This window comes from Talpa occidentalis, unplaced genomic scaffold (genome assembly GCF_014898055.3).
Source record: "Talpa occidentalis isolate TD23 unplaced genomic scaffold, MPIMG_talOcc4v2.1 talOcc4.14, whole genome shotgun sequence".
Taxonomy (NCBI): domain Eukaryota; kingdom Metazoa; phylum Chordata; class Mammalia; order Eulipotyphla; family Talpidae; genus Talpa; species Talpa occidentalis.
The window spans coordinates 57,571,976-57,590,394 of record NW_023601433.1 but is presented as its reverse complement, the minus strand read 5'-3'; the positions used below and the strand labels follow the sequence as shown (position 1 = coordinate 57,590,394).

The 18,419-nt window shown below is 38.4% G+C and overlaps 1 protein-coding gene across 1 annotated transcript in view; it reads right to left on the bottom strand.

Moving 5' to 3' along the window:
• TAF3 (TATA-box binding protein associated factor 3) overlaps window positions 1–18,419 on the bottom strand; it is a 168,669-nt gene that overhangs the window by 23,905 nt on the left and 126,345 nt on the right. The window contains exon 4 of the mRNA XM_054695074.1: window positions 15,226–15,308. Within this exon, the coding sequence (XP_054551049.1) occupies window positions 15,226–15,308 (83 nt within the window). The remainder of the gene's footprint in view (window positions 1–15,225; window positions 15,309–18,419) is intronic.

Below are 18,419 nucleotides of genomic sequence, written 5' to 3'. Positions count from 1 at the left end.
CTACCTACTTCTAGAATCACAACTGGGATATATGTGTTTAGGTTATTGAATTTTTAAGTATATATATATATATAGTGGCAAGGATAATGAAAACAACCTACATCTTATGTTTTAGTTGTACAGCTGCTAGGAAATTTCATTTGCAATGTTGCCATCTTTCACAAGCATTAAAAATAAATCATTTGTCATAAACTTTACATATTGTCATTCTTAAGATTTTGGTCATTGGCCTTGTTATTTACAAGGTAGGCAAAATATCCATGAAACGTTTTAGCAGCAGTGACAAGTCAACCAGAGCAAAAAAAGAAAACTATCAACACCTTTCATTTTTTTCTTTTTAATCAAAAGCAGACAGTTTTATTAGGAGGAAGACAAAAACAAAGGAGCAAAAAGGCCTTCCTAAGACTGACAAGAGGATGCCATGAAATGTCTGAACTTAACTTTTAAAGGATTACTTTCCAAAACCAACAAGCTTCTTTGCTCTGCCTCCTCAGCATGTTTTTTTTTTTCCCCTTTTTAATAAGGTTAGGAAATCTGACAGCCTTTTGTTAAATGAAATCAAACATATCAGTTGTTTTTCCCTGCCCCTCATCCTTTATTTTTGTAAGAAAGTCCTCCTTTCTCCTGGAACCCACCATTTCTACTTCTGACAGGGCTGTCTCCCCCATCACAGGGACTGGTGAACAAGACCAGCCAACTGGAGCTCTTGATAGGAACTGAGAAAGGATGCTGAGAAAGGGGGAGGCTTCACCAGGGATAGTGAGCACCAAGATCCCACAGTAACACTGCCACCACACAGAAGCAAAATGGAGACAAAGTAAGCAGAGTCCTAACACTTTTTGAAGCCTGGACACCACTTCATCTAAAATCAACTATCACTCTTTTACTTTGTTTCTATGAGCTAGTCTGATTTCAAGTTCCTGTTATTTGCAACCAAGAATCCTCACCATTACAAAAATAATTGTTTCAAGTAGATACGAGAAGACTTTTTCACAGTCATATCGCTGAGTGTGATTCTCTGCTGTACTGGAGGGTAGGGGTTGGTGGAGAAACAATCAAAAGTGCCGGTGTGTCTACTGTAAACACTACCATGGAAGACACCGTTCTGGTCATCTGGGTTCACATGGAAATAAAGTTTTCAATTAAAATAAAAGCAGGGTCTCCCCTGGTGGCGCAGCGTTGAGCACTGGGTTGCAAGGCTGCCTGCAGCCTCTGCAGCGCTATTCGATCCCCGGCCAACGTGAGGGCCCCACAAAAATAAATAAATAAATAAATACATACATAAAATAAAAGCAACCTGAGAAACTTTGTCTTTCTTTTGAAACTAAGAGGTACACTTTCCTCTTAAAAAATGTTTATTACTGGGGGCCTCCCTGGTGGTGCAAGGGGTTAAGCACCACACTATGAAGCGGTCCACTGCCTCTGCAGCATGAGTTCGATCCCTGGCTGGCCAAGAAGCAACCCACATGGCGCAGCAGACCTCTCCTGACTCGCCCGCTGCTCCCCTCAGCAGCGTATTTCAGTCACTCTGCCTGTTCTGTTCCCCACTCTGTCTCTGGTGAATCTTCTTACCCCTCCCACACCTCTAGCCTGTACCCCAGCTCTTGTATGCATAAATAAATAAATCTTTAAAAAAAGTGTTTATTACTTTTTGCCATTATTAAGAAGCCATAACTGTATTGACATTTACTCACTAGATTCTTTTTCCTCTCCTTGTCTTAGTTTCCAATTTCTATTTTCTAGTAACTTTATTATATGTTCTCAAATTTTTATGTTATCCTAAATTGGTTTATACTGGAAAAAAGCTATTATGAATAAACATTTCAAATACAGAAGGAAAATGCAGAAAGTGGGCTAATTACAATTTTTTTTAAATTGTAAAACAATATATATAACTTTGAGGTAGGTAGCTTTACACTTCAATATTTGTGAGTACTATATTAAAATCACCACAAAAACCACTTGCTATTATTTCTCTGTAGAACTTATCACTAAAACACCCACTATTTATGTTTCACTTGTTAAATGTCTTTTGGCTAAACATGGCTAAATTTTGAAATATAATGTGCTTATTTTCTTTAAAAATATTTTAAATATTAGAATTTTTTAATTGTCTATGAATATTCTCTATTTCTAGCAGTGCTGTCAAAAAATATTAATCAAAAAGATTAGATGGGCCTCCCTGGTGGTGCAGCGGTTGAGTGCTGGGTTGTGAAGCTGCCCGCAGCCTCTGCAGCGCCGGTTCGATCCCCGGCTGCTCCCAGGCCACCGGAGGAGGGTCCCACGTGGCGCGCAGACCCCTCCTGCCGCCCGCTGCTCCCCTCAGCAGTGTACTTTGATCCTTCTGCCTGCTCTGCTCCCCGCTCTGGCTCTGGTGAATTATCTCACCCTCCCGCGCTTCTGACTGTACCCAGTGCTTGTATAAATAAAATAAATAAATAAATCTTAAAAAAAAAGAGACTAGATCACCAAAAAAATCCCAACTATCTACACATGTTTTGTTTTTAAAGATTAAACTCTTGATTTTCAGGATTAACAGGCAAAGATTTAGCTCCTATTTTCATAATATACATGATTTATGCAGAAATTATTATTACTAAAAAGCGGCCTCATAGGCAAAAACTAAATTCTGTAAACTGCAACAAAAAACTGAATTACATGAAAAGGAAAGTACCAAATTTTCAGCATCTCTGCTAAGAGAGGGCTGATGAAAAATGTTTCCTGAAGGAACTCCCTGGTGTCCTAGGGGTTACGTTTTAGTGCTATCACCACTCAGTCAGGGAGCTACCCACATGGCACAACAGACCTCTCGTGTCTGGCCCACTGCTCCCTTTAGCAGTGTATTTCAGTAGATCTGCCTGTTCTGTTGCCCACTCTGTCTCTGGTGAACCCTCTCACCCCCTGTACTGCTGGCCTACACCCCAGTTCTTCTATGCAAAAATTTAAAAAGAAATTTTTTTTCCCGAATTGTAGGCAATCTGATAATACTCATGGTTCTATTAACAATATTAGCAGGAAGAAACTATCCATTGCCAATAGTAAAGTGGTCACTGAAAAATATTTTAGGATAATTTCTATTTTTTGGGAAAAAAGATTAAATATATATATTTAAATATAGATCTGTAACATCTGTTGCAACCTCTCAGTCTAAAGAAAATCTAACTTGTTGATAATACTGTTCTCTGAAAGGTATCTTAAATTATTTCAGTCACTTAATCAAATATATGATTAGATATTAGTTGGGAAAAATTAACTGAGCCTTATTGAATATTTGGAGGGGCCCAAACTCTGCTCTAATGAATTTACTGAATAAGGGCAACAATGTCATGATTTCTCTACCACTGTCACCCCAAGGCCAGTCTAAATTAGAGACCAGGCAAAAGAGCCACTGGACCCAGGGGGAAGAGAAAAGGAGCAGATGAAAAAAAGACAGAAGCTCCACGCCCAGTGCTAGTGAGAGGACAGCACTCAAGAGACATCGGAGAAATGTGAGGGGGAAGAATGCTTAATCTCTTAAGTGTCACCACTATTCATCCAAAAATCTTTATACTGTATATATTTACATTTTAAAGTACTCTGCCAATATTTAAAGCTTTTTTTTTTTTTAAGATTTATTTATTTATGCATACAAGAGCTGGGGTACAGGTTAGAGATGTGGGGGGTGAGAGGATCCACCAGAGACAGAGTGGGGAACAGAACAGGCAGACTGCCCGAGATACACTGTTGAGGGGAGCAGCAGGCAAGACAGGCGAGGTCTGCCTCACCATGTGGGATTCTCCCAGGCTGGCTGGGGATCGAATTTGTGCTGCAGAGGTTGTGGATTGCTTCACAGTGCGGTGTTTAACCCCTTACACCACCAGGGAGGCCCTATTTAAACTTTTTTTAATGAAAAGCTCCTTTAACAGAATTTTGAGCTTCATAAATATAGCCACACAGTTAAATCTAGATCTACAAGTCTTGTTCTGCCATGTCTTTCCTGAGAAGTCTCTAAGCAATCCCCACCCCGAGATAATTCATCACATTATTTTGCTCTATTTTTTTTTTTCTGGAAATGAGTAAGTGAATGAATGTCTTAAATTATCCCACTCTTCCTACACTTGCTAAAGATAAACTGACTCTGTAAATGGTGCCACACAGCAACTGTGCGACCACTGCCCATTCCTAACAGCAGACATTCCACCCAGTACTCTGTCAGATTCCACATGAGATTTCAGAATCCTGATCGATATAGTTCCGGGTAGCTGCTCTTGAGCAAGTTGGAACCTATTTGGTATCTTGGCATGAAAGCAAGACTTGATTGTTAGGCCAGACACAGATATTTTAACAATTTAGCATTCAGCAAAAATGTGCTGTTTCTTCCTATCTATACTACTCTGAAACACTTTACAGGTGTTGAGAATATCATTTAGGGTTAAATATTTTAGTCTTACCTTCAATACTAAGGGGAACTCATTACTGAGAGGAATGTTTAAGGAACATGAAGTCCTTGAAAAGTCATGTTGAATTTTAACACCATCAGGAGGAGGTACTGGAATCACCACAGAGAGTTTATAACACAGTTTCCAGGCATGTTAAATCAAGGCAAAAACAAGGTACCTCTGTTTTGCTTCAAGGAACAATAATAGAGAACAGAGGAAATAATTTAACCTCAAAGTAGTTTTCTAGGCCAAGGGCAGAAGACATAACTTCTTTATTTAAGAAGATTCAGAAACCAAATATTGTCTTAAAGGTTTCCAACAAGAGGGTATAATTTGAACCCTGTAAAGTCTTCTCTTTTTCCTATAATTTCAAAAGATTCTACTCTCTGCTTTTTCTTCAGCAATAAATCCCCTTTCACAGACTATTCAACGCCCCCCTTTTTGAATCCCAGTCTGCTCATTAATTCCACTTCAAAAGAGTATCATTACACCCCCAAGTGTGTACAAACTGAGCAAGTAAAGCATTTACATGAATCTACCATTTCTTCCATTATGTCTGCCATGGAATAAACTAAGTATTATTATGCTACTACAAGAGATTATTTTTATTCCATGTAATTTTCATTGTCATAAAATACTGTTCTTAAAAATTTTTCAACTATCCTTAGCTTTCTAGCCATACAAAATAGGCAGTGGAACCAATCTGGCCCATTGGCCAAAATTTGCTGACCTGATTTTTATTTAGAAAACAACCTCCTCACTAGGTGATATTTTACATAAAATTCCATTACTATGTGACCTGGGCCTCATTTTCTCTCTTTTTAATTTAAACTGTAATATATTTTACATTCCTTTGTTCATTTTTAAATATTTTCTTACATCTGACTTTGGTCAAATGATTACTTATTCATATAACATGAGGACTATTTATCTAAATATCTGAAAGTTTATGTTAAATAATATAGTCCTTTCAAGAGAAATTTGTCTACAATGTTTGAGTACTGTAATAGGCTCTATTTTCCACAACTTCTAATATCGTAGGTGAATGAATGATTTATTGAGAGGAGAAAATAAATAGTTATTAGAATGACTCAAAGGTGCTTAAGGATGGATGAGATAAAATCATTATTAATGCCTTCACGAATCCTATTTTTCTAAAGGGATTGAGAAAACCAAACTTCTGTGTGAAAGTAAGGATTAAGCAATGGTGAGTTACTAAGAAAACAGAATAAACATGAATGTTAAATGATAAATAAAAACATCTCCCTCTCAGATAAAAGAGCCCAAATACAGAATTCCAAGAAGATGATATAAAGTTACTTTGATTGTGTCTTCTTGCTAGCCAGCCCTTTGTCTTTCACTAAGGGATATTATTCAGATTTTTGTAGGTAAGATAGAGGGTACCAGGTATACCACTATCTTATTTAAAAAAAAAAAAGTTGAATCTATAGTATTCTTTATGTACTGAACAAGCGTGTCAGCAATACTACCATATACTACTAGTTTTCGACTGGCACAATCAAAGAGTAATACAGAAATAATGCAGATATTTTAGGTAGTAAAAGCATGGAACTACCTGGATTTTCTTCTTTTAATTTTGAGAAGAATATACAGTGTCCTAGAAGACCATGTTTGCCTCTCTACTGTCATGCATAATGATTAGACATTTTCATTGCATTACATTTGGAATTAACAGAAATAGCAGCAAAAAACATACACAGATTTTAAGATGGAATGGATCACTGAAAAAAACAAAGAAAATTTCCTACTGTTTACCTATTAAATAAATTTCTTGGGTCCTAATTTCATTCTTTTTTTTTTTTTACTTTTTTTTTTTTAATAGAGGCATGTTTTTATTTGTTTGTTTGTTTGTTTTTTGTTTATACATACACTGGGTACAGTCAGAAGTGCGGGAGGGTGAGAGAATCCACCAGAGCCAGAGCGGCAGAAGGACCGAAGCACACTGCTGAGGGGAGCAGCGAGCGGCAGGAGAGGTCTTCGCGCCATGTGGGACCCTCCTCCGGTGGCTGGGAAGCAGCCGGGGATCGAACCGGCACCGCAGAGGCCGCGGGCAGCTTTGCAACCCAGCGCTCAACCACTGCGCCACCGGGGAGGCCCCCTTATTTCATTTTTATGGCTCAAAACTGAATCAATTAAATGTCTTGGAAGCCTATTTCTATACAATGTTTTATTGATTGTAATATAAACCCATTTTCTGGGTTACTGGTAAAAAAATAAGGCTGCAATTTGTACTTTTAGCTTGTGAGGTTCATTTAAATGATACATAGTATGATTTTAGAATAAAAAATTATTTTCACATAAAAAAATTTAATCTTTCATCACTTTACTGGGATCATGAAGAGCACTGTAGGCCTTAGTTCATGCCCAAAAAGTGGGTAAAAGAAAAACAGTCAACTTATTTACATTAAAAAAGGGTGCTCTAATATAATTCAGTTAAAATTAAGACAAACAGAGCAAACACTGTTTTACACTTTCAGCTTGCTCTTAAAAAAAAATTAAGCATACAACACCATACATCTGACAGGGGCTGATATTGAATATTTATAAAGAGCTCATATAACTGAACGAAAAGAAAACAAACAATCCAATCAAAAAATGGGCAGAATATCTAAAGAGGCACTTCTCCAAAGATGACATGCAGATGGCCAACAAAATATGAAAAAATGTTCATCATCACTTATCAGGGAGACATAAATCAAAACCACAATGAAATACCTCCTCACAGCTGTGAGAATGGCCCATAGCACCAAAAAAAAAAAAAAAAAAAAAAAAAAAAAAACCACACCCTAGAAATAACAAGTGCTGGTGAGGGTGTGGAGAAAAAGGAACACTCTTACACTGTTGGTAGGAATGTAAACTGGTCCAGCCACTATGGAAAGAAAAGTGGAAATTTCTCAAAAGTCTAAAAATGGAACTAACATATGACCCAGCAATCCCACTCCTAGGTATTTACTGAAAGAACACACAAACACTAATTCAAAAGGAAACCTGCACTCCTATGTTTATAGCAGCACTATTTACAATGGCTAACAAATGGAAACAATCTAAATGCCCTAGAACAGATGAGTGGATGAGTGATATGTATACACAGTGGAATACTACTCAGCAATCAAAAAAGATAAACTTATGACATTTGTGGTAGCTTGGATAGAACTGGAAGGGATCATCCTAAGTGAAAAGAGTCAGAAGGAGAAAGATAAATACTAGATGGTTTCACTTATAGGTGGAATATAGAGGCATGTTTTTTATTTATTTATTTGTTTGTTTGTTTGTTTGTTTTGTTTATACATGCACTGGGTACAGTCAGAAGCGCGGGAGGGTGAGAGAATTCACCAGAGCCAGAGCGGGGAGCAGAGCAGGCAGAAGGACCGAAGTACACTGCTGAGGGGATCAGTGGGCGGCAGGAGAGGTCTGCACGCCATGTGGGACCCTCCTCTGGTGGCTGGGAAGCAGCCGGGGATCGAACCGGCACCACAGAGGCCGCGGGCAGCTTCGCAACCCAGCGCTCAATCGCTGCGCCACCGGGGAGGCCCTATAGGTGGAATATAGAGAAACCAAACAAAGGGCCAGAGAAAGACAAACTTTAAAATTGACCGTTGAAAACTGACCACTGATCTGTGGTATCTAGGTGAAGAGAGGGAGTAGGAGGGAGAGGGAATAAAAACAAGAAGGAGGAGAGCATAATGGACTGTGGTGTAGGAGTATAGGTGCTTTGGTGTTGGGAAAACTGTGGTGATCATACCTGAGGGAATAAATCCTATACTGTGGGGGGGAAAAAAAAAAAAAAAAACAAGGATGTAAAATAATGGTATGTCATTTAAAAAAAGGTTTAAAAATAGAGTAGACAATTAAAACTTTACTTGTTACCACTAAGCAGTTTCAACAAGGTCTGGTGGTAACCTTTGTTTCTTAGCTATACAGAATAAAATCATGTGTCATCTGAGCAAAAGGAGAATTTCATTCTTTGTTATAGTGATAGAGAATATGTACTTGAAAAGTGTAACATTACAGCCACCTGGGTTGTAATAGTTTCTTACTTTTCAGACAACAGAACTTCAAAAAGTATATAGAAACAATGTCATATGCTAGCCTTTAAAAAAAGGAAAAAGGATCCTACATATTAAATAAAGTAATACACATTTACTCTAGGAAGAAACCAACACAATTTGGAAATGAAGAATTTTCAAAATAAAGCTTGAGGGAGAGGGCGGAGCAACATGGCGGCGAGGAGACGCTGCGAGTAAGATCTCCCATTAAAAAAAGTTAATAGGGAGGAAAAGCGGCAGGTCCCAGTGAGAACTGGGACACGGAAGATAAACGGACGACTCCAGCAAACTGCCCGAAGAAGAAAGCTGCCATAAAAGAGGACGAGAAGGGAGGGAAGCGCAGAACCCTGCTCCCCTCCCCCGCCCACAAAGTCGGCACTCTCCGACCGGCAGAGAGGAGGGAAACAACAAACCAAAACGGCCAACAAGAAAAACGGACACAGCAAGCGGGACTGTGAGTGGAAAGGAACTATTGCAGCCACCACACCCGTGAACGGGAGCTGAGGCGAACACTGCAGGATCCGCCGCGGAGGTGAGCTCCAGGCGCCATTAAAGAGAGCCCCGCCCCCCAGGAGGAGACCAGCACCAGCACACAGCCCCGGCCGCCCGGTAAGCTTGCGCGGAAAGTGGCGCGGATCCAGACCGGATCGCAGCTGCCCAGGTCCCCGCGCCTGCGACCTAGGCTTGCGGGGAGACGGCGGAGGCCCTCCCTGAGTGAGCAGGAACAAGGCGCCCAGGCAGGGGAGCGGGATTCAAAAGGCGCCATTCCCGCGCCACTGATCTGGGCTACAGCCCGCGTCCTGGAACTGAGGGCTTTGGAACTGAGACCCGGGGCACGAAATTAGGGGCGTGGGTTCCCCACGACGGTGGGGCACAAGGCAGACACAGCACCCCAAAGCCGTTGAGGTGTACCCTACCATCCCCGCTCTGCTCCCTGTCCCACGGGGTGGAAAATCAGCTCCCCAAGGGCTCCAGGAGAGATCTCTGGCGCCACCTAGCGACTTGACCCCAGCACAGGCTACTGAAGGAGCTAGTGGCCAGCTGGGGAGTTAGCCCACACCTGGCTCCTTCCGAACAAGTAGTCTGAGCCCACAGGGAGAGCGAGCACCCACAGCCGGGGCAGACCAGGTGCGCAGAAGAGTGTGCCTGAGACCAGACGCGCAGGGAGTGTGTCCCACATCACCATTTTAGAACAGGGACATTTCTTCAGTAAAGACTACCTGCAGAAGGCTTCCTCAGGAGCCAGAGGTGAGCGGGGGAAGTTCGCCCACGCCAGACCCCCTCTGGCCTGCAGTCCAAGCCCAGAGGGGAGCAGGAACCCACCGCCGGGGCAGACCAGGCGCACAGGGGAGTGTGTCCCCACATCGGCATTTTAGAACAGGGACCTTTCTCCATTAAAGGCTGCTTGAAACTGACAGATGACTCCTGGAAGAACCAGAGGGGAACAGAGAAGCCCACCCAAGATGCCGGCCAGTCCCAACAACACAGTGTCCCAACGCATACGGCAAATTAGAAAACAGACAGTAGGGAGGAGAAGAACCACACGCAACCTAGCAACTCTCCAGAGAAAAAGCACACCACAAAAAGAAAGCCAGCCCCCAGATTGCAAAGACAATAACTTGGAAGAATTTCTGAGCCTTCCAGAAAGAGAATTTAAAATTGCCGTGATTAAAAAACTGACAGAAGTCATAAAGGAAAACAATGATAAGGGAAAAATAATCAACGATCAGATGAATGCAATTGAGTCCCTAGAGAGGGAAAACAATGGTCAGAAGAAAGAAATTGAGTCCCTAAAGAGGGAAGTAAAAGAAATGCAGGCGATCAAAGAATTAATGGAAGAACTAAAGAATTCTGGGAAAAGCAATGAAAGCAGAATAGATGAAATGGAAGAACGAATAAGTAATCTTGAAGACACAGAAATAAAAAGAACCAAAACAGAAAAGGAAAGAGAAGTACGAAGGAAAAAGAACGAAGAAAGACTTCGGGAACTATCTGACTCCATGAGGAAAGGAAATATAAGAGTTATAGGAATACCAGAAGGAGAGGAGAGAGATGTAGGAACAGAGAAAATATTCAAAGAGATAATTGAAGAGAACTTCCCAAATGTGAAGAAGGAGCTGAAAATTGATATACAAGAAGCAAGAAGAACACCAAACTTCCACGACGAAAGGAAAAATACAGCAAGACACATAATAGTAAAGCTCCCAAGAATCCAGGACAAGGAAAAAATAATGAAGCTGGCAAGAGGGAAGAAACAGATAACATTCAAAGGAAAACCAATCAGGCTGACATCAGACTTCTCCGAAGAAACACTACGGGCAAGGAGAGAGTGGAGGGACATAGTCAACAGACTCCAAGAAAACAGATGCCAACCAAGAATACTCTATCCCGCAAAGCTCTCCTTCCTCTTTGAAGAAAGAATATGGACCTTCCCAGACAAACAGAAACTCCGGAATTTCATTGCAACTAAACCCCCACTCCAAAAAATACTACAAGGAGTCCTAAAGCCAGAACCTCAGAGGGACGAATAACAATGAAAGAAGGCCAAAAAAAAAAAAAGTTATTAAAAGAATAAATAAAATCAAAGGAAAGACAAACACAATGGCAAATACAGATGTTAACATATCAATATTAACTCTAAATGTAAATGGACTAAACTCTTCAATAAAAAGACACAGAGTGGCAGCCTGGATTAAGAAACAAAACCCAACCTTTTGCTGTCTCCAGGAAACACATTTAGCTACAAAAGATAAAAATAGGCTCAAAGTTAAAGGATGGAAAACAATCCTACAAGCAAATGGACCAAAAAAGAAAGCAGGAACAGCTATACTTATATCAGATAAAACAGATTTCAAACTCAAAAAGATAAAAAGAGACCCCAATGGTCACTACATTATGATCAAGGGGACAATACTTCAAGAAGAAATAACACTCATTAACATATACTCACCAAACGAAGGAGCACCAAAATATATCAGACAACTGTTGTCCTCTCTGAAAACAGACATCAGAGAAAACACATATGTAGTGGGAGACTTCAACACACCACTATCAACAATGGATAGATCAACAAGACAAAAAATAAGTAAAGAAACCAAAGCTCTAAATAAGGACCTAGAGCAATTAGGCTTAACAGACATCTATAGAACACTAAACCCAAAAAAACGGAGTACACATTTTTCTCAAGCGCACACGGATCATTCTCCAGGATCGATCACATACTGGGGCACAAGACAAACATCAACAGATACACCAAGATTGAAATCATACCAACCATCTTTTCTGACCATGAAGGCATCAAGCTAGAAATAAACCATAAAAAGAAGGCAAGGAACTTTCCTACCTCATGGAGATTAAAAACCACACTACTGGAAGACCATTGGACTAATGAGGAGATCAAAGAAGAAATTAAAAAATTTTTTGAATTGAACGACAAGGAGGACACTAATATCCTAAATGTATGGGATGCAGCAAAAGCAGTAATAAGAGGAAAATATATAGCAATAGAAGCTCACATCAAGAAACAAGAAAGAACGCAAAGAAACAACCTCATCTCGAAGCTCAAAGATCTAGAAAAAGAACAACAAAAAAACCCAAAACCAGTAGAAGAAAAGAAATAATAAAAACCAAAGCAGAAATAAATGAAATTGAAACTAAAAAAACAATCCAAAAGATCAATGAAACCAAGAGCTGGTTTTTTGAAAAAATCAATAAAATAGACAAACCCCTAGCCAGGCTCACAAAGGAAAAAGGGAGAAAGCACAAATAAACAGGATCATCAATGAAAGAGGAGAAATCACAACGGACACAGCAGAAATCAAAAGAATAATCAGTAACTACTATGAACAGTTATATGGAAACAAGTTTAACAATCTAGAGGAGATGGACAAATTCCTACAACTCTACAATCACCCAAAGCTAGATAAAGAAGAAATAGAACACCTAAACAGACCAATTACAATTAGCGAAATTGAAATGGTAATAAAAAACCTCCCCAAAAACAAAAGCCCAGGACCTGATGGATTTACAAATGAATTCTACCAAACATTCAGAGACGAATTAGTGCCTATCCTTCACAAACTCTTCCAAAAAATTGAGAAGGAAGGGACAATACCAAACACGTTTTATGAAGCCAACATTACACTAATACCAAAACCGAACAAGGACAACACAAAAAAGGAAAACTACAGGCCAATCTCCCTAATGAACACTGATGCAAAAATCCTCAATAAAATTTTAGCTATCAGAATCCAACAATGTATCCATAAGATAATTCACCACGACCAAGTTGGATTCATTCCAGGGGCACAAGGATGGTTTAACATCCGAAAATCAATCAACGTTATCCAACACATCAACAAAAAGAAATATAAAAACCATATGATAATATCAATAGATGCTGAGAAAGCTTTCGACAAAGTGCAACACCCATTCATGATAAAAGCCCTTGAAATTCTGGGGATACAAGGAACATACCTCAACATCATAAAGGCCATCTATGACAAGCCAACAGCCAGTATCATTCTCAATGGTGAAAAGCTGAAAGCAATTCCATTAAGATCTGGAACAAGACAAGGATGTCCACTCTCACCATTGCTTTTCAATATAATACTGGAAGTCCTAGCCAGGGCAATAAGACAAGAGAAAGACATCCAAGGAATCCAAATAGGAAAAGAAGAAGTCAAACTATCACTATTTGCAGACGATATGATATTATACATAGAGAACCCCAAAAACTCCACAGAAAAGCTAATTCAACTCATCAATCAGTTCAGTAAAGTGGCAGGATACAAAATCAACACGCAAAAGTCAGTAGCCTTCCTATACACAAACAATAAATCTGAAGAAGAAGAAATCAAAAAGACCATCCCTTTTGTTATTGAAACAAAAAAAATCAAATATTTGGGAATAAATCTAACAAAAGAGGTAAAGGACCTATACAAAGAAAACTATAAAACACTGTTAAAAGAAATAGAAGAAGACACAAAGAAATGGAGAGACGTCCCCTGCTCATGGATTGGAAGAATAAACATTATTAAAATGGCCATCCTACCAAAAGCAATATACAGATTCAATGCTATTCCAATCAAAATTTCAATGTCATTCTTCAAAGAAATAGAACAATTATTGATGAAATTCATATGGAATCACCAAAAACCCCGAATAGCCAAAGCTCTCCTGAAAAAAAAAGAAGGGAATGGAGGCATCAGACTCCCAGACTTCAAACTATACTACAAAGCCATAATCATCAAAACTGCATGGTATTGGAACAAGAACAGACATACAGACCAATGGAATCGAATAGAAAATCCAGAAATAAACCCACAGATTTATGGTCAACTAATCTTTGACAAAGGAGCAAAGAATATGCATTGGAGCAAAGAAAGTTTGTTCAATAAATGGTGCTGGGAAAACTGGGTCGCTACTTGCAAAAGAATGAAGCTTGACCACTACCTCACACCATACACAAAAATCAACTCAAAATGGATTAAAGAACTAGACATAAGACCTGAAACCATAAAATATATAGAAGGAAATATAGGCGAAACACTACGTGATTTGCACATCAAAGACATCTTTACAGACACATCACCCAAAGCAGTGATAGTGAAGGCAAAGATAAACAGCTGGGACTACATCAAATTAAAGAGCTTTTGCACAGCAAAAGAGACAATAACAAAAACAAAGAGAAACCCCACCAACTGGGAGAACATTTTTGCACCCAACACTAATGATAAAGGACTGATCACAAAAATCTGCAAAGAGCTGATGAGACTCAACAACAACAAAGAAAATAATCCAGTCAAAAAATGGGCAGAAGAGCTTAAAAGAAACTTCTCTGAAGAGGAAATGCAAATGGCCAACAGGCATATGAAAAAATGTTCAACATCACTTGTCATCAGGGAAATGCAAATCAAAACTACCATGAGATACCATCTTACACCAGTGAGAATGGCACATATTAAAAAAACTAGCAACAACAAATGTTGGCGAGGGTGTGGAGAAAAAGGAACTCTTCTGCACTGTTGGTGGGAGTGCAAACTGGTCCAACCACTGTGGAAAGCTGTGTGGAGATTTCTGGACCTACTAAACATAGAGCTTCCATATGATCCAGCAATTCCAATCCTAGGTATTTACCCAAAGGACACAGAAACATCAATTCCAAAGAACACCTGCACCCCTATGTTTATAGCAGCACTGTTTACAATAGCTAAGCTTTGGAAACAACCCAAATGCCCAAAAATAGATGACTGGATCAAGAAGATGTGGTACATATATACCATGGAATATTACTCAGCATTCAAAAAAGATAAACACATGCAATTTGCAGCAACATGGATGGCGCTGGAAGGGATCATGCTCAGCGAAATAAGCCAAAAAGAAAAAGAAAAATACCGGATGGTCTCACTCATAGCAGGAATCTAGAAAACTTAAATAAGGGACCAGGAAAATGAATAACTATAAGAAAGTGAAAATCAAAATCAACAAAAAACTATGAACCAGAGACACTTTTAGGGGGGCGGGGGTGGGAGGGGAGGGATTGGGGTCAGAATGGGGGGGCTGCAATTGTATGGGGAATATAACAATAAAATTTATTAAAAAAAAAAAAAAAAAACAAAATAAAGCTTGATCCTACATGTTCATATTTGGAATGATCCTTACAGTTCTAAATCCATCAGAAAAAGTAGAGAAGATTAAGTTTAATTTATTTCATTCTAATTCAAAATGTTTATACTTACATCTTGTCTTGGCCAGCACCAACTCTGAGAGTCAATCTGGGAATAACAGGACTTGGGGCTGGAACAACTGGCTCCACTTTTATCTGTTAAAGTTCATAAATTTGAGTTAAACATATTTTTTTTCAACAGAAGTACCGCCTGCCTCTTCTCCTACTTCCACAAACTTGATCAACAAGTTTAAGTTTCAAATGTGGCTAAAATGCAAGATGTAAAGATAACCTAGGTTAGTCAATGTTTTTGTTTCTCAACAACTAGAATCCACCTGATACCATGAGAAATTCTACAGAATTTGAATCACTATATAAATATGGTAGTTACTTCTACATTTTCTGAATCTTAGTTAATTTCTTGAATTGGCCAATGTTTGAATTTTTAAATAAAAATTATTATCTAGATCACTCAGTGGAACATTTAAATAACTGCCAGACTTGGTGTAAGTAGCAAAAATTGTAATGAGGTCACCACTGCAGATTGGGGTAAAATGCACCAATTTAAGGGAACTGAAAACCATTCAACTCATCATAAGTTTGTATTATCACATAAGAAAACTGAAACACCAAGTGTAAACTTGTTCTGTTTTTTGGTTAGTAGTAAAAAGAACTGAAATACTATTAAAAAAAACATTTTGTGAGAAAGCTTTTACGGTAAAGGCAATGACTGCTAAAGAAGTTGAAAATCTCACAAATATTTGACAATTCAGCGAGTCAGAAAGAGAACACACAAATTAAGTGGTATAATATTTTTAATGAACAAACTAAACAAGAGTTCTACAGTTGAAATTATCTATATCAGATTTTTCAGCAGAAGGTTTACTGGCATTTTTGATGAGACACTTCTTTATTGAATGTGCTAAGCATTGCCAGATGTTTAACAACCTTGGTCTCCAGGGACCGTCATATCCCAGTAGTACATTGCTAGTCACTGTGACAACTAGTTGCAAACCACTGACTTACATATTTCAAGCTCATGAATTAAATCATAATGAGACAGTGGGGTGGTTCTAAGGGAATAGATATACAACATAAAACTCAAAATTTCATGGTATGACTAATATATTATGTATTTATCAAATCTACTATTTTTCATATGTATTTAGTTGTCCTCTTCTAGTTTTTTTTTTTTTTTTAGCCCATGTTCACATCAAGATCTATGACTTTCACCATTCTTTTGAATAGTGCCCTGAATATAGGAGATACTCAGGATTTTCTTAATTAAACTTATCTTGCAAGCTCTCTCAACTCTCTTGCCTCTCAATTATTTTTGGTCTAGGAAGGACCAATGTAAAATCATTCTCTAGAGCACATTTTCTTTTAAAAGAAAAAAATTAAGTTATGTAAATTTCTACCACCAAAAACTTCAATTTCATCTCTGCTGTCAACACTCTTTGTTTATCCAGATAATCAGTTAAACTACATAAAGGCAGAGATCCTGTCTGTTTTGTTTATTGCTACCTTCTCAGTGCCAGAGGGGCTGACACATTAACTGTTTTCATCTAGCTTTTAAATGTATTTAACTCTATCTTAAAAAAAAATTACCTTCTCTCCAACCTCTAGTTAACCACCACTCGCTTTTTTTCAGTCTTCAATTCATGGTCTCTTCACTTCATTATCTCTAGTTCTTCACTTATTATTCATTTCTCAACCCACTGCCTTCCACCTTCTGCCCAACCATGCCACTAAAACTTTCTGGATATTGCCCTACATTGTTCCATTGTAGGTGTCATCATGTTCCTCCTTCACAAAGTCCTCCACTTGTGCCTGACCTGACTTGGTCCTTCCTTCTTGGCACCCTGCAACTTCTTCAGTGATCTTATCCATGTCCGAGACTTCGATTCTAAATTTTAAATATGTGATATCTTCAAAATTTCCCTCTCTAGACTGGCACTGATTGAACCTAAGAACAAAATAGAATGCTACCACCTGCACATTTTCAAGTAAACATCCTATAGCTAGTTCATCTTATCACATTTAAACATTAACATATCAACCTCCCCACAAAGTACATGCTTCTCTAAATTGGCAAATGTCTCCTTCATCTGTCCAGTTCTTGCCACCCTATGCTTCTTCGGTGATCTCATCCATGGCTTCCGTCAGGTGCTAGGGGATTAAGAGTCCCTTGGGGTGAGGGCAGAGCAAGACACATGTGTAACTAACTAGGGTTTGTGTTCACTTTCTCCTTTTTTTCCTAACAAAGTGATCCATATCTAGACAAATCTGAAAGCTAAGGTCCAGTCCACTTTGTAAATTATCAAGTCTTCTATATTTTTGCACCTTTCTGTGTTATCTATGGGAGAATGAACAAATATATCCAACAAATAAACATTTATAAACCAGTTACTATTTGCCAGGCATTGTGTTTTTTTTTTTTTTGAATGTTCTCATTTACACTTTTTTAACAAACATATGCGTTAGTATGTAAAGGGACAATATAGTTTCTGTTTTACAGAGACATTAATCACATATAAAGTAATTATTTTCCTTTTATTTTCTTTTTCCTTTTTTTTTCTAAGGTCACACAAATAACAAAGCTAATATGGAATAGTTTTTTTTTTTTATTCAGAGAATGAAAACTCATACACATTTTCTGTATTTCTTTAGTTCTAAAAAATTTTAGGGTGACATATTCATAAGTGATAAAGTACTAGTAGTAATAATCCTTCTTCCTTCAATCCACAATACTATTATTTAAGATTTAAGTTTTTCTTAACCTTCATTAAAAAAAAAAGCAGTCTGTCTCCCTTAAAAATATTTCCTTTACTATTTTATGCTTCACATTGTATGTTTAGCCTATTCTATCATACTATACAATAATTTTAATTGACAGACTGTGTCCCAGGTATACTGTCCAATTTGATCTTCACAACACTATAACCCCACATGGTAAGGGTGGAAGGTGGAAGGCATAAGGTGAATTGAGGACTCAGAAAGATTAAGTTATTTGCCTAGAGTTTGGAAATTAATAAGTAAATGATCTGAATCCAGATCTGCTAACACCAAATTCATCTCCTACTCTACCATACTGTTCCTTGACTCTTTGCCACACATTCTGAGTTCTTATTTTGGTAATCCTGATGTCTTGCATGGAGCCATTTACTTTCTATGTTCAGGTCTTTTATGACAAATGACATACCTGTCAGATGGCTAAGATTGGTTAATAAATATTTTTTTCTCTATGGAAAGCAAACTCGTTTATAC